Source organism: Diabrotica virgifera, chromosome 1 (genome assembly GCF_917563875.1).
Source record: "Diabrotica virgifera virgifera chromosome 1, PGI_DIABVI_V3a".
In the NCBI taxonomy this organism is placed as follows: Eukaryota; Metazoa; Arthropoda; class Insecta; order Coleoptera; family Chrysomelidae; genus Diabrotica; species Diabrotica virgifera.
This window is the reverse complement of record NC_065443.1, coordinates 265,051,503-265,066,831: the sequence shown is the minus strand read 5'-3', so window position 1 is coordinate 265,066,831 and position 15,329 is coordinate 265,051,503. Positions and strand designations below refer to the sequence as shown.

Sequence of the window (15,329 nt, the reverse complement as noted above, 5' to 3'; positions counted from 1 at the left end):
CAGTCAAACATTTACATATCGTAATTAAAAGAATTCTATGAAATATCTTAATTAACAAAAAAAAATAAGCAAAAAAACAAAATCACATTTTAGTATCCAAATATGGAATAGGTACCCATATATGGAATACAAGCATAAATCAACATATATCAATAACAGAAACAAACATAACGTATATGAGATCAAATAAATTTAAATAAAAACGTTGTGAAAAATAAAAGAATACTTAATTCACTTGCAAAAATCACAGATCCATGTATCAAACTCTGGACCAGCACAATCATAATGAGCCCACTTACACTGAATCCGCTATTCCATAATTAGGCACCAACGACTGTCCATATTTGGATTTGTACATTAGTTCAAACTAGTATCAACATGTTTTCAAGTCGTAATGTTTTAATTACAGAAGGTCATAAAATATCAAAATAAAGGTACTATTGATATACGCAATAACATAACAAGTCTGTATTCATGCATAATAACCAATAATACTATACTGAATATATTTACGTTTGAAATTTTCTGCGAGACGAGAAAACAAAACGCGCCTGTCAGACACGTATCGTTCACGCATCTGACACAGAGGTGTGAATACGATAATAAAGAGAGCGACTGAAATAGAGGATGGTCTTGTAGTGCGCTTCCAACTTATATTTTCGGAGAAATCAAGGAATTCCATATTAGGGCACTATTCCATATTTGGTTACTTTCCTCTACACGTATCTTGGCCATCAAATAAGAATTACGAGAGACAATCAAACATGCGAATTGAAACGAAGAATTATCCCCTCCTGGACCGCATATTATGGTAAACTCAGAGACCTATTCAAAAGTGATCTTCCAATCTGCTTGAAACGAAGAGTCTTTAACCAATGCGCGTTTTGCCGGTTATGACCTACGCTGATGAAACTCGAACATTAACAACCACATCTACTAAGAAGCTAAGAATTGCTCAACGTAAGATGGAAATGTCGATGATTGATGTGTCATTGCGGGACCATATAACAAACGAAGAACTACGATTGAGAACAAGAGTCACAAATACATGTCAGGTGGCTAAACTTAAATAGAACTAGGCCAGTCATGTGGCCCGTCTATAGATGGGAGATGGACAAAGAGGTTGCTCGAGTGGAGACCAAAAGTCGAAAAAAGAAGTAGAGGAAGACCACTCACGCGATGGACGGACGATATAAAGATAATGACCACAAATTGGATTCAAAGCAGGACAGAAGACAGTGGACGGAAATACGGAAGGCCTACATCCAGCAGTAGATGCAAAGGGTTGATTGATAATGATGATGAACCAGGGTGTTTAAATTCTCCTACTCGTCAGAGTTTTTTCCAAGCAATTATATGTCCTCAACCATTCATATTCCTATCATAATTATTATAGCTTCAAATACAACTTAACTTATATTTATTGTATCTATGTACCTATATACATATTTGTAATTGATTCTTTCTATTTCAGAAAACAAAAAGCTGCTCAGATTGAACACGTAAAGAATTACAAAGAGCATTATCCCTTGGACCAATTTGAAAAACGAAAAGACTGAACCTGTGTACAGAAATAATTGATTTATTTCAATGTATTAAATAAAAATATATGTTTTTTCAATATTATTTTATTATTTCCTTTAATTTCGAAGTATACAACAACCTTAAAGTAGTTTTTTAACTAATCCTATAATTATCTATTATAGTCTGGGCTGATTATCGGAGAATAGGCCATTTTTGGGAAAAGTTATTTACCAGCAATTTTATTGATGGAATCGAAGCTTATGATTATATATAGGGCTTTTCATCGATTGTCATTTGTTTCGAGCTTCTGTCATGTGTCACATAATATTAATATATCTACGTCATACGTCTTTGGTTTGTATCATTGTAAATACCAATAACGTATGACGTAGATATATTAATATTATGTGACACATGACAGAAGCTCGAAACAAATGACTGTGAATGAAAAGCCCTATTATTGTGTTTCAATTTATCAATCAAAGATAGAACAAAAATTTTAATTTTTTTAATATAACGTGGGCACATAAATTTGATACACCCTGTGTATTGATTTGTAAATATTTATTAGAAGTTAGCTATCACGCAAGGTGGTTTCTCCTTAATGAATCTTTCCATGAAGAATATTAAAAACATTTGTAAATAAAAGTGAAGTGAAAGTTATTTAGGAATATTATTTGAAACAGATTGTTTACGGGAAATGTAAAACCACAGGTAGATGTAATTATTAGTTCTTAGAAAATTAAGGTAAAGAAAGTTTGGAATTTTAAGCTATTTTTGTTAGACCCCGAGTAAATTTTGTAGAATTTCCCGAAAGTAATTTATTATGATGGTAGGAATATTTTTGGAAAGTATGAGTGGATTTTCGAATGAAAAAAAGAATGGGGGAGAGAAATGTTTCTGATTGGCTTGGAAATTTGGAATGGGGAAAGTTTTGTTTTGAATGTTGAGATAGTTTTGGAAAGAGGAATTCATTGTGGTGTCGGCAGCCGAGAGGAGCAGTCAAAAGTTTTCGTGAGTAGTTCAGAAGCAAGTACTAGTGGTTGTGTTTGATAAGTGAGAGTAGCTGAAAAGTGGAACGAGAGACAAATCAAATCGAGAAGAAATACCTCTTTGATTCTGTAAAGTCCAAGAGAGTAAGTTACAAGAATTATCGTTATTAAAATTATTTGTGACACCAAGTAAAAAAGATACTTGGGTCTCAGGAGATTATTGTTGAGAGAAAGAGAGGAGAGAGATTTGGAGTTTATTGGACGAGTCCTGGTTAAAAGAAGCCTGGCTTGTGTTTTGGAGAAATAGTTGCTGGTATCCTGCTGGATTGTTTGCTGAGAACGGAGAGGGCTTTGATTGGTAGCCTAACATAATCAAGGAGGAGCTGTTTGGGTCAAGAGGAGACATCATTGTGTGTGAATCAAAAAGGTCAGTCAATAACCTATGTGATAGATTTTTTTTATAATCAGAAGTTAATTTTTTTACGTAAAAGCATATGAATTTAAGATTCCAACATTTCAAAAATTTAATAGGAAGTATAAGTAATTTTGCGAATACCAAATTTGTTTGTTTAGCTGGGTTTATTAATGGTATCAAGAACAAAGCGATAAATATTTGTTTGAATTAGATTAATTTATATGGTAAAAGTTTCTTTTGGACAGTTATGCCCACAGAATTTAATTGATAAATTTACAGAACATTGCTTTTGATAATAAAGGTAATTGTATGTTTTTATTTATGATTTTTCTATTTATTTCCTTTTCCTATTTTATCCCGATAAGGATCAACTAAGAGATACTGAAACCACGAGAGAAGATAAGTATAACATAAGATAATTTAGACATTTTTTTATATTATAAAAAGGCACCCTGAGATTCTTTCTTAATTTTTATGTATGATTTGCGTTAATTAAATAATTGATCAAGTAAATAATAATTAATATAAAAGTAATAGAAAGCAGATCACAACAATATATAATAATATAGGTATGCAAAGTCCGCAGATAGTGTGCTACTTTTTTTATTAACAAAATGCCGCCCCCAATCGTGTTTTTTTTTCAATTTTTGCTCCATAACTCCGAACATTTGAACTTTACACCAAAAACACTCTAATAAAAATTCAACGAAATTAAATTTTGCATAAAGACATGTTTTTCTCCCGACCTGCTCCGACGAAAACTTTCCTCGGAAAATGCGGGTTTTCCCAACAAAATCTTTAAATTTCAAATAAGTTTTAGATAAATAATTATCTACCAATAATTAAATAACTCAGTGACATAAAAGCTTTCTTGGTTTAGATTATAGTTCCAGAAGCCGGTGAAAATTAATCGAATATTTTAGCAACAATTCAATTGTTAATTAATAATTTACGGTCGCAATAATAACCAAAATAATTATGATACACTGATCAAACTTTGAAATCTTATAAAAATGAGATGCCTATTTAATATTTTTTCGACAAAATATAAATTTTTAATTTTTTTGAATAATCTTTAAATGTTAAAAAAAAAAATAGTTATAAACAAATTAACGTTTCTCAGAAAGTTTTTATTATATTCTAATTTTAATAAATAGGTAAAATGCGTATTTCAAAGATCATGAAAATGAATGCTTTAAAACTTTTTTGTAAAAAAATTATGAAACAGCAAAGTAAACATACGATTCCTACGTTGTTTGTAATATTTTTTAATTCTTTCAAAGCGTAAAAGTGAGTTTAAAGTACAAGCTAATTACTTACAGAAAATAACGATTATTAGTTTAATATTTATATTTTAATTAAAGATAATAAATATTTTTTTGTAATTTACACGCGTGAAAGTAGACTAATACAGTACCGTAGCTAAAATTTTCACTCGAAACGACGACCGCCGCGCGACGTGCACTAGTTAATAAATAAAATTATGTATTATAACCCTTCCACGGCTCTGTATCAAGCCTACTTTCGCGCTAAAGTTACAAAAAAAAACATTTTTAATCTTTAATTTAAATATAACCATTGAACTAATGTCGTTTGGTATTTTTGAGAGTAATTAGTTTGTACCACAAACTCACTTTTAAGCTTTGAAACAATTAAAACAAAGTTTAAACAACGGAGTAATCGTATGTTTATTCTGCTGTTTCATAACTTTTTTGGGAATGGTTGTAAAAAATTTTTAAAGCATTCATTTTCAAGACCTTTGAAATACGCATATTAAGTATTTTTTTAAATTATAATATAATAAAGAATTTCTGAGAAATGTTAATTTGTTTATAACTATTTTTTTTAAACCTTTAAAGATTATGCAAAAACAATGAAAAATTTATATTTTGTCGACAAAATATTAAATAGACATCACATCTTTATAATCTATCTAAGTTTGATCAATGTCTCATGATTATTTTGGTTGTTATTGCGACTGTAAATTGTTAATTAACAATTAAATTGTTGCTAAAATATTGATTTAATTTTCACCGGCTTCTGCAGTTATAATCTATACCAAGAAAGCTTTTATTTCACCAAGTTATTTAATTATTCATAAATAATTACTTGCCCAAAAAATTTATTTGAAAATTCGAGATTTTTTTGGGAAAACCCACATTTTCTGAGGAAAATTTTTGTCAGAGCAAATCGGGAAAAACATGCCTTTATGTAGAATTAAATTGGGCTGAATTTTTATTTGAGTGTTTTTGGTGTAAAGTTAAAATCTTCGGAGTTATAGACCAATAATTGAAAAAACACGATTTGGGGGCGCCATTTTGTTAATAAAAAAAGTAGCAGACTATCTGCGGACTTTGCATACCTATATTATTAATCTATAGGATCATAATATTCGATTCCAGCAATAAAATTGCTGGTAAATAACCTTTCTTTGTACTTTACTAATTAGACCAGCGTATAACTATTTTTTTTTTCAAAATTTAAAGATTATGTAAAAAACGAAAAATTTATATTTTGTCGATAAAATATTAAATAAGCATCTCATCTTTATAATCTTAATAAGTTTGATCAATGTATCATGATTATTTTGGTTATTATTGCGATCGTAAATTGTTAATTAACAATTGAATTGTTGCTAAAATATTCGTTTAATTTTCACCGGCTTCTGAAATTACAAACTATACCAAGAAAGCTTATTTAATTATTGATTAATAATTACCTACCTAAAACTTTATTTGAAAATTAGAGATTTTGTTGGGAAAACCCACATTTTCCGAGGAAAATTTTCGTCGGAGCAAATCGGGAAAAACAAATCTCTATGCAGAATTTAATTGCGGTGAATTTTTATTTGGGTGTTTTTGTTGTAAAGTCAAAATCTTCGGAGTTATAGAGCAATAATTGAAAAAAATACGATTTGTCGGCGCCATTTTGTTTATAAAAAAAAATAGCACACTATCTGCGGACTTTGCATACCTATATTATTAATATATAGGATCTTATAATTCCAGGAATAAAATTACTGGTAAATAACTTTTCCATGAATTTTGCTAATTAGCCCAGAGTATTATTTCCTATTTACCTATCTTTCTTACGAATTCAAATTAAAAATATTTGTAAAAATAAATTCTTCAAAAGTTTTGAATTTTTGCATTAATTAAAATTCTGACGTCATCAAATTTAACGCGAAATTTTGTCTAATTCTAATGTCAAAAGTCAGTTGTCAGCAGTAGAGGAGAGGTGTCAGGTGTCAAATCCAAGTCAATCAAACGTGATTGCAAAAATGGCTACAAATAATTATTTCGGATTTACTCATGGAGGAACGCAGTATACGTAAGTAGATCTAGTTTTCAAATTTAAAATAAGGGCTTTATTTCTAATATATCCATTCATTGTCTGCAAAACTGCATTAACGGCGCGAGAATCACATTTGTTTGGTTTGATTACCGGCGTCCTTGGTTGTTGAATATCCGGCATTTTAGTTTGCTATATTCGATCAATACTGGCTAGGTCGTCAATATTCTGCATTCTCAAAGTATATGTACTCTAGTCACCGAAAATAACTTTCTCCATGTGAGAACACATAGTTGGGCTTTTAAATCTAAGGGAACTGTTTGGTTACATCAAAATATTTCCGATTTTAGGGCTGCTGCCACCGGTGCTGCGTATCAGGCCGGGCAAGCAGGGTATGCTGTAGCAACTCCTGCGAGTGCCGCTGCTACGTATGGAACAAGGGCTACTGGCTACGAGACAACCTACCAGGCTCAACCAACCGCTTATGCCACTGTGGGTACTCCGGGGGCCACTTCCTATGACTATGGTTATGGTAACTATTCTTGACTTTTTTTAGTTTTCTGTCTATTTTTAACGGTCACTAAACATTTTGTAATCTTTATCTAACCATATTATTCATTTTGATAATATATTTTGACAGTTTCATCAAAGCTAGGAAACACTGGTTTGTTGGACTGTTAAAATATATTAGCCATTTTAAATGGCATATGTTAATTATAGATTTGTAGAGAGTGTTTATACAGTTCATAAATAGTTTTGTATATATATAGTCTGGGCAGATTATCAGAGATAAGACCATTTTTGGGAAAAGTTATTTACCAGCAATTTTATTGCTGGAATCGAATCTTATGATTGTATATATTAATAATATAGGTATGCAAAGTCCGCAGATAGTGTGCTACTTTTTTACAATTTTTGCTCTATAACTCCAAAGATTTTAACTTTACACCAAAAACACCCAAATAAAAATTCACAGTAATTAAATTCTGCATAGAGACATGTTTTTCCTGATTTACTTCAACGAAAATTTTCTCTGGAAAATGCGGGTTTTTCCAACAAAATCTTTAATTTTCAACTAAAATTTTAGAAAGTAATTGTTTATCAATAATTAAATAACTTGGTAATATAAAAGCTCTTTTCATATAGATTATAATTCCAGAAGCCGATGGAAATTGAATGGACAGTTTAGCAACAATTAAATTGTTAATTAAAAATTTACGGTCGCTATAATAACCACAGTAATTATGATACATAAGAATAATTATGATTTTTGTATAAAAGGACTCTGTACCTATCTAATGTACTTACAGAATTGAAATTGGACTATGAAGTGGCCTCAGGAATATTTTAAAATCATAAACAATTTTTTGACTTATAAACAAATAGAATAGCTCGGGAAATATTAAATTAAATCATGAAAAAGGTATTGGAAAAAAAGCGGCAGGACACTTCTTTTAAAAGAAAAAAACGTTTAATTGTGATGAGTGGTTCCTGAAATACAACCGGTCAAAGTTGACCGGCATTTACAGCAAAGATGTAAACAATAGGATCATAATTTTCAAACCATCACCCTTTTATTTTTGTCCAATACCGTTTTCATGATTTAATTTAATTTAATATTTCCCGTGATATTCTATTTGTTATAAGCCAAAAAATTGTTTATAATTTTAAAATATTCCTGAGGCTGCTTAAATAGTCCAATTTCAATTTTGTAAAGTACATTAGATAGGTACAGTGTCTTTTTATACAAAAATCATAGTTATTCTTATGTATCATAATTATTGTGGTTATTATAGAGACTGTAAATTTTTAATTAACAGTTCAATTGTTGCTAAACTGTCCATTCAATTTCCTTCGGCTTCTGGAATTATAATCTATAAGAAAGGAGCTTTTATATTACCAATTTATTTAATTATTGATAAACAATTACTTATCTAAAATTTTAATTGAAAATTAAAGATTTTGTTGGAAAAACCCGCATTTTCCGGGGAAAGAAGTAAATCGGGAAAACATGTCTCTATGCAGAATTTAATTATGGTGAATGTTTATTTGGGTGTTTTTGGTTAAAGTTAAAATCTTTGGAGTTATAGTGCAAAAATTGAAAAAACACGATTTTCGGGTGCCATTTTGTTTATAAAAAAAGTAGCACACTATCTGCAGACTTTGCATACCTATATTATTAATATATACAACCATAAGATTCGATCCCAGCAATAAAATTGCTGGTAAATAACTTTTCCTTGTATTTTGCTAATTAGCCCAGAGTATTAGTTTTTACCACTAGTACTGACAGTCTGAAAAAACTTTAGATACCTACAGTGTTTTTATATTTAGTATCAACTTACAGTCATCAAACATTTTTCTTTAAACAAAATACAATTAGGTATCACCCTTCTTTTCTTTTTAAATAAAATTATTTAAGAAATGATGTGCCAAAAACAAGTCTTGTATCAAGTGTTAAAAGTTTTGAAACTTCAGTTTTAAATTTCTACTATATTTTTTTGAAAGTATAATTAGTCTTTTAGTTCCATTTTATACGTAATACTTTTGTTTCTGTCTTAATTTTAAGTATATTTCATTTGTATTAAGATCTATTACGTAAATTTGAATGATTTTTAAAATGGATTTCAATCAGTTAGTTCAATTTTTGTGTAAGTAATTTGATATTTTTTTAATTATTTATTTCGTTCCTTTCAATTAAATATAATTATTTCTCTATAAAAGTAAAATTACCAAAATTGTGGTAATTGTGATGTCACTCTTTTGTTGTTTTTTTTCTTTTTATGTTCCAACTGGAATGAAGAATTTTCAATCAACATTACCATTATAATCCCCTCTAATGAATGCCTTTCCTATTTTTTGTTCCTTATGTGTGGGGGTTGTAGCTTTTCATTCACAGTAAAAGTTAATTTTTTGCATTTAAGGGGGGTATAGTATTTTTGATTATTTTTTTCGATTTTTTTTTATTGGCTTATTCGATTGTAAATATTTTCAAGAGTATACCATTAAAATTTCAAGTTAATCCGAGCAAAATTGACGGAGATATGGAGATATGTATACAGTCGAACCCGCTTATTGTAATAGCCTTCGTGCCAATCAAAAGTATTCCTATAACAGGGATATTCTAATAACCGATCATTGGTCCCTAGTAGAAACGTGTCAGGACCTCAAATTTGTATTCCTTAAACGGGATATTCCATTAAGAGGTATTCTAATAAGCGGGTTTGACTGTATATACAAAAATTTTGTTAGTATTGTTGACAAAACTACATTTTTTTTAAACGCGTTTTCTGAAAAACATGTTTTTTTGAGGCGGTGTACATCCTAACTCAAAAAATAATGCACTGATCTTTCTGAAATTTTGCACACTTCTTTTTTAGATATTTTACTAGGTAGTGACGTCGAGTTTTTGCTTATTTTAACAATTTTTTTGTTTATATTACCATTTTTCTCTTTACCAAACACACTTTTTTTTGTTTTTTTCGATTTTTCACTAAAGTTCATGAAATTAGAAATCAATATAATCATAAAAACTCGACGTCACTACCTCAAGAAACTCTTAAACTCAAATAATCTTTTTGGTTTATATGTTTCAAATGATTCTGTCCGAAGATATAGTGTACACTGCAAATCATCTTCTTTTTTGGATTGTCTACTTAAAAATGACGCCACTGCTTCATTTTTTAATATTTGTCAATAAAGATTTAACTGAATAATCTTCAAGTGTTGTTATTTAAAATATCTTTTTACCCATTTAATTTAACTCCACCACTTTCAAGGGAAAACGTTTTAAAATTATTCAAAAAAACTCCGAATTAACTATACCCCCCCCCCCCCCGCCCTTAAATATGCCTTATCATGTTTTTTGTAGTTTATATGAATCTTCCCTTTTGGATTTATTTCTACTAGCTTATGTACATTATTCTATAAGTACACTGACATCTGCTTACCTAAAATGGTGTATCTGGACCTTGGAGGTAAACTACATTACATCGACATGCTGTTGTTTTGAATAAGTTACTTTAATCCACTTATTTTATTAGCTGGATTGTACAAGTTTGGTTATACAGTAAGAGCCACCGTACTAGACACATGGGTATATCCTATTCCACGAATATACGGCCCTCTTGGATTATCTTGAAAACGAATATTTTGCTGTGTAAAATAAGAATGAAAGTAAATTTAAAATTACATTGCTGTTTATTGGAATAATTATTAGAGCCATTTACTTTCGTACTTTCTATGTTGTACACTAAAATATTCGTTGTTGCGATAATCCAAGAGAGTCGTATATTCGTGGAATGATCCATAGGTACCTAATTGCTATGCTTATTACTCCAAGCTGTGAGTGAAAAATAGGTTGATTTCAGGATATAATTCAGGAATTTTTGAAACCTATCAGGTGTTGTAAAGGATGATATCAGGAATAACTTATACTAAAATGTAACCAAAAATTTTGTGCGGTTTTTTATTTATGACAATTTTCATTTGTTAAATTTTCAATTTTTCAAGATTTTTAATTTTGCTGGTTAGGATATTCATTTTAGAGAAAAACTTTTAAATAGAAAATTGTAGTAAATTAAAAAAACCTACAATTTGAGCTATGGCAAGTTTAATTTCTTTAATACGTTAATGCAAAACAGCCTGCAAAAAGTCCAAAATGGCCGTTTTTTACAATTGCCTTATTTATTGTAAAAATAACTTTTATGTATTTTTTAAAGCTTTAAAATGAAAATCTTTCAATACTAAACATAAAAAAATTTGTAGTGCCCGATTGGTGAACTTGTTGCTTAGATATTATAACTTGTTTATCCCAAGAAGTCAAATGTCCAAAGCTATATAAATATACTTTTTGAAAAAAAAAATCGTAGATAGTTAATCCACAATCCACTCTCCTTCTAAAGACATATTTTCATATTCTGATGTAAATAAATGCGTATAAGATTTTTCAACCTCTTCTTTCACGTTTGAAAATAAGGGGGCAAATTTCGTTATAAACATTTAGAACTGAAGCCGGCCCTGTACATCCTATGAGTTTCTAACTTACAGATTATTGTTGCTGAAGATGAAACGAAGATTTATAAAAAATTTCTACAACAGGTCCTGTGTTTCAATATTTTTCTATTTGTTCTTTTCCATTACTTGTCCCGTGATGAATAAATATATTGTTTTGAAGCTATTTCCTTGTGGCATTATTCTAAATGGGAAATAAGCCACAATTGAATTAAAAAAAATAATTTTATTAATGTTTCGACATCCAAATCGGATGTTGTTGTCAAAATAAGGTATTTTGACAACTACATCCGATTTGGACGTCCAAACGTTAATAAAATCATTTTTTAGTTTAATTGTGGCTTATTTCCCATTTAGAATAGTTGATTAATAAATATATTATCTAGATATGATCTGGCTTTACGGAATCTGACTTGTTATTTGCCACAATGGTCTATGTGTTGTTCTATTATGAAGAAATGTTTGTAACTACTAAGGAATGATGTCAAAAGGTCATCTCAAATACTTAAATTTTGTTACTTTTATATAGAGTGTCCCAAAAGTAGCAGAACGGTTGAATATTTCGTGAAATACACATCCGATCGAAATACTGAAAAATATGTGTTCCATAATTTTCAAAAATCTATAGAATAGCACCAAACACAACTGCCCACTCAAACCCCGGGAAGTGGGGGAGGGGGTAACTTTAAAATCTTAAATGGAAAACCCCAGTTTCTATTGCAGATTTGGGTTCCTTACGTAAAAGTAAGCAACTTTTATTTGAGACATTTTTCCGAATTATGGATAGATGACGCTATATCGGAAATAACGATTTATCGTGATACCATAGGTAAATCATAGAAACAGTCTAATATCTCGAGAAATACACTTCCAAATGAAAAACCAAAAAACATGTCGGCTGTCCCAAGTAGAAACACTGTAAGCGCCAATTCGAAAAATGTTCACCAGAGTAGAAAACGTAAAGTGGTGAAGTGAAGATGGAATGTGATATAATGTGTTTCATAGCAATGTTAAATTGTGGTTCTACTCATTTTTTATTTTTTTTTCCTTGGTAAATGGTAGATAACAGCACCCTAAATCCAAAAATGCAATAAAAGTGATTTTGAAAAAAATGGATATACAGTGTTTCTACTTGGGGCAGCCGATGTGTTTAATATTTTTCAAAAACCTATCGAATGACACCAAACACTACCCCCTACTCCACACCCTGGAGGTGAAGTGGGGTGTAACTCTAAAATCTTAAATAGGAATCCACGTTTTGGATTCCTCATGAAAGACCAAATAGCATTTATTCGAAACATTTTTTAGAATTGTTTACAGATGGCGCTAATAAATCTTATCTTTCCGGTTATAGCGTCATGTATCAGCAATTCTAAAAATGTTACTTATCTTTTTACGAGGAATCCAAATCTGCAATAGAAAACGGGGGTTCTTATTTAAGATTTTAAAGTTACCCCCACCCCACCTCCAGCGGGTGGGGTGGGCTTATGTTTGGTGTTATTAGATAAGTTTTTGAAAAATATTAAACCCGTGTTTTTTGGTTTTTCATTTGGAAGTATATTTCTTGAGATATTACATCGTTTCTATAATATACCTATGGTATCATGATAAATTGTTTTTTTTTTCCGATTATAGCGCCATTTATCCATAATTCGAAAAAATATTTTGAATAAAAGTTCCTTACTTTTACGTAAGGAATCCAAATCTGCAATAAAAACTGAAGGTTTCCATTTAAGATTTTAAAGTTACCCCCCATCCCACCTCCAGGGGTTGGAGTGGGGGGTCATGTTTGGTGTCATTCGAATGATTTTTAAAAATTACATATTGAACATGTACAGGGTTATTCACTATATTTTGACCCCCCTGTAAACTGCTTTATTTACAGAATTAGAAAAAAATGTAAAATACAAGTTATTTGATTTTTAAATTATGATTTTTTGACATATATATCATACTAGTGATGTCATCCATCTGGGCGTGATGACGCAATCGACTATTTTTTAAATGAGAATAGGGGTCGTGAGCTAGCTCATTTGAAAGGTTATTCAATTCTCTATTCAGTAATATAAACATTAAGATAATTATTTATACAGGGTGTCCAAAAAATTTTTTTAAGTTAAAGTAATTGACACAAAAAGAAGAATGTATGTAATTTATTTATTTCAAAATACATTCTACTGCTGTCAGAAAACAGAAATAAATGTTTATTGAACAAATAAACATTACTTAAATTCAATATTACAGCTACCACCCATCTGCCTCTTGGCAGTTTGAACATTGAATTTAAGCAAAAAACAATGTTTATTTGTGGAATAAACTTTTATTTCTGTATACTAACAGCAGCAGAAGATATTTTATTTATTTATTTATTTATATACGGGATTACCCCCATTACAACACATACAGTATAAAATCAATCTATGTAATATCTACTTAACTAGAGTAAAATAAATCTTAATTACATATTAAACAAAAACGAAATATTAATAGTTATCCATTACACATATTACATCTATTACACAAATCAGTTCAAATAAACAAAAAGTACCTGTCAAGCTATTTAATCCGATTCTTAAAAGCAGCCAAGGAGACACCAAACATTTCCAAGTTATTCTCGTTTATAATTTTTAGTGTTCGCTCAATGGGCGAATGCATACCATAGTTTGTTCGATGAAAAGGTATATAAAACAAATCAACATGTCCGAGACTCCTGGAGGGAACATATAAATTAATAGATTGGAGAGAAGTTCAGAACAACAAATTAAACCATTTATTAATTTAAACACAAATACCAAATCAGAGTTATCTCATCGAGTTTTTAATAAATTCATGTTGAGTGTTTTTAAAATATAGGTATAATCATGATTAGTAATGCGTATGTTTAATTTGTATGCACAATATCTCAAAAATTTATTCTGCAATCTCTCCAACGTAGTAGAATGAACTTGGTATTGTGGAGACCATACAATAGATGCATATTCCACTTTAGATACAACCAAAGCATAATATACCGTTCTTAAAGCCCCCACAGATAGTCTCAGACAGTTGCGAATGATAACGCCCAAAGATTTTGATGCATTTACTGTTACAGTATTTATATGTTGCACAAAACGCAACTGCTCATCAAATGTGACTCCTAAGTCTTTTATTGTTGTAACATAAGACAATTCATTTTCATTAATTGTGTAAGAAGTATCATATTTTTATTACCCCTAAAAAAGCTTATATAACAGCATTTAGCAACATTTAAATGCAAAATATTATTCTCACACCAAATGCTCAACCAGTCTAAATCTTCTTGAATTAATGTTACATCAACATTTGAATCTACGGATTTAAATAATTTCAAATCATCTGCAAACATCAGGAAATCGCAATTTCTAAAACATTCTGATATATCGTTCACAAATATATTAAATTTTGAATTAAATAAATTACATACATTCTTCTTTTTGTGTCAATTACTGTATAAATAATTATCTTAATGTTTATATTACTGAATAGAGAATTTAATAACCTTTGGAATGAGGTATTACATGACCCCTATTCTCATTAAAAAAAAATAGTCGAATACGTCATCACGCCTGGATGGATGTCACTAGTATAATATACAGTGATAAGTGCACTAATAACCGGCCATATAACGCAAAAGATCGAAAACATATTAAGTTGTGAGATAAAAAGGGATGAAGTCGGTAGAGGCGTTAAATTTAGCGATAGTAACTTAAAAATTGACATTATATTGATTGTTTCCCACCTTTAGACGTATCGGACGAGTTTGAGAAATGCCACTGTCACAGTGACAGTTTTAGTTGACTACTCTTCTGAAAGGTCTAAAGGTGGGAAACAATCAATATAATGTCAATGTATCTGTTACTATCTGTAATTTTAACACCTCTACTAGTTTTATTTCTTTTTATCTCACAATTTAATATGTTTTCCATCTTTTGCGCTATTTTGCCGGTTATTAGTGCGCTCATCACTGTATATGTCAAAAAATCATAATTTAAAAATCGAATAACTACATTTTTTTCTAATTCTGTAAATAAAGCAGTTTACAGGGGGGTCAAAATATAGTGAATAACCCTGTACTT

At 30.0% G+C, this 15,329-nt stretch overlaps 2 protein-coding genes across 4 annotated transcripts in view; both read left to right on the top strand.

Moving 5' to 3' along the window:
* Nucleotides 1–1,621, top strand: part of LOC114344717 (2-oxoisovalerate dehydrogenase subunit alpha, mitochondrial) — a 31,390-nt gene extending 29,769 nt beyond the window's left edge. The window contains exon 6 of the mRNA XM_028295540.2: nt 1,475–1,621. Coding sequence (XP_028151341.2) covers nt 1,475–1,559 — 85 coding nt within the window. The 3' untranslated portion in view covers nt 1,560–1,621. The remainder of the gene's footprint in view (nt 1–1,474) is intronic.
* Nucleotides 1,622–6,144: 4,523 nt separating this feature from the next.
* Nucleotides 6,145–15,329, top strand: part of LOC114344740 (zinc finger RNA-binding protein) — a 114,849-nt gene continuing 105,664 nt past the window's right edge. For all 3 annotated transcript variants that reach the window (XM_028295580.2, XM_028295574.2, XM_028295566.2), the window contains exons 1-2: nt 6,145–6,261; nt 6,573–6,754. In XM_028295580.2, coding sequence (XP_028151381.1) covers nt 6,212–6,261; nt 6,573–6,754 — 232 coding nt within the window. In that variant the 5' untranslated portion in view covers nt 6,145–6,211. The remainder of the gene's footprint in view (nt 6,262–6,572; nt 6,755–15,329) is intronic.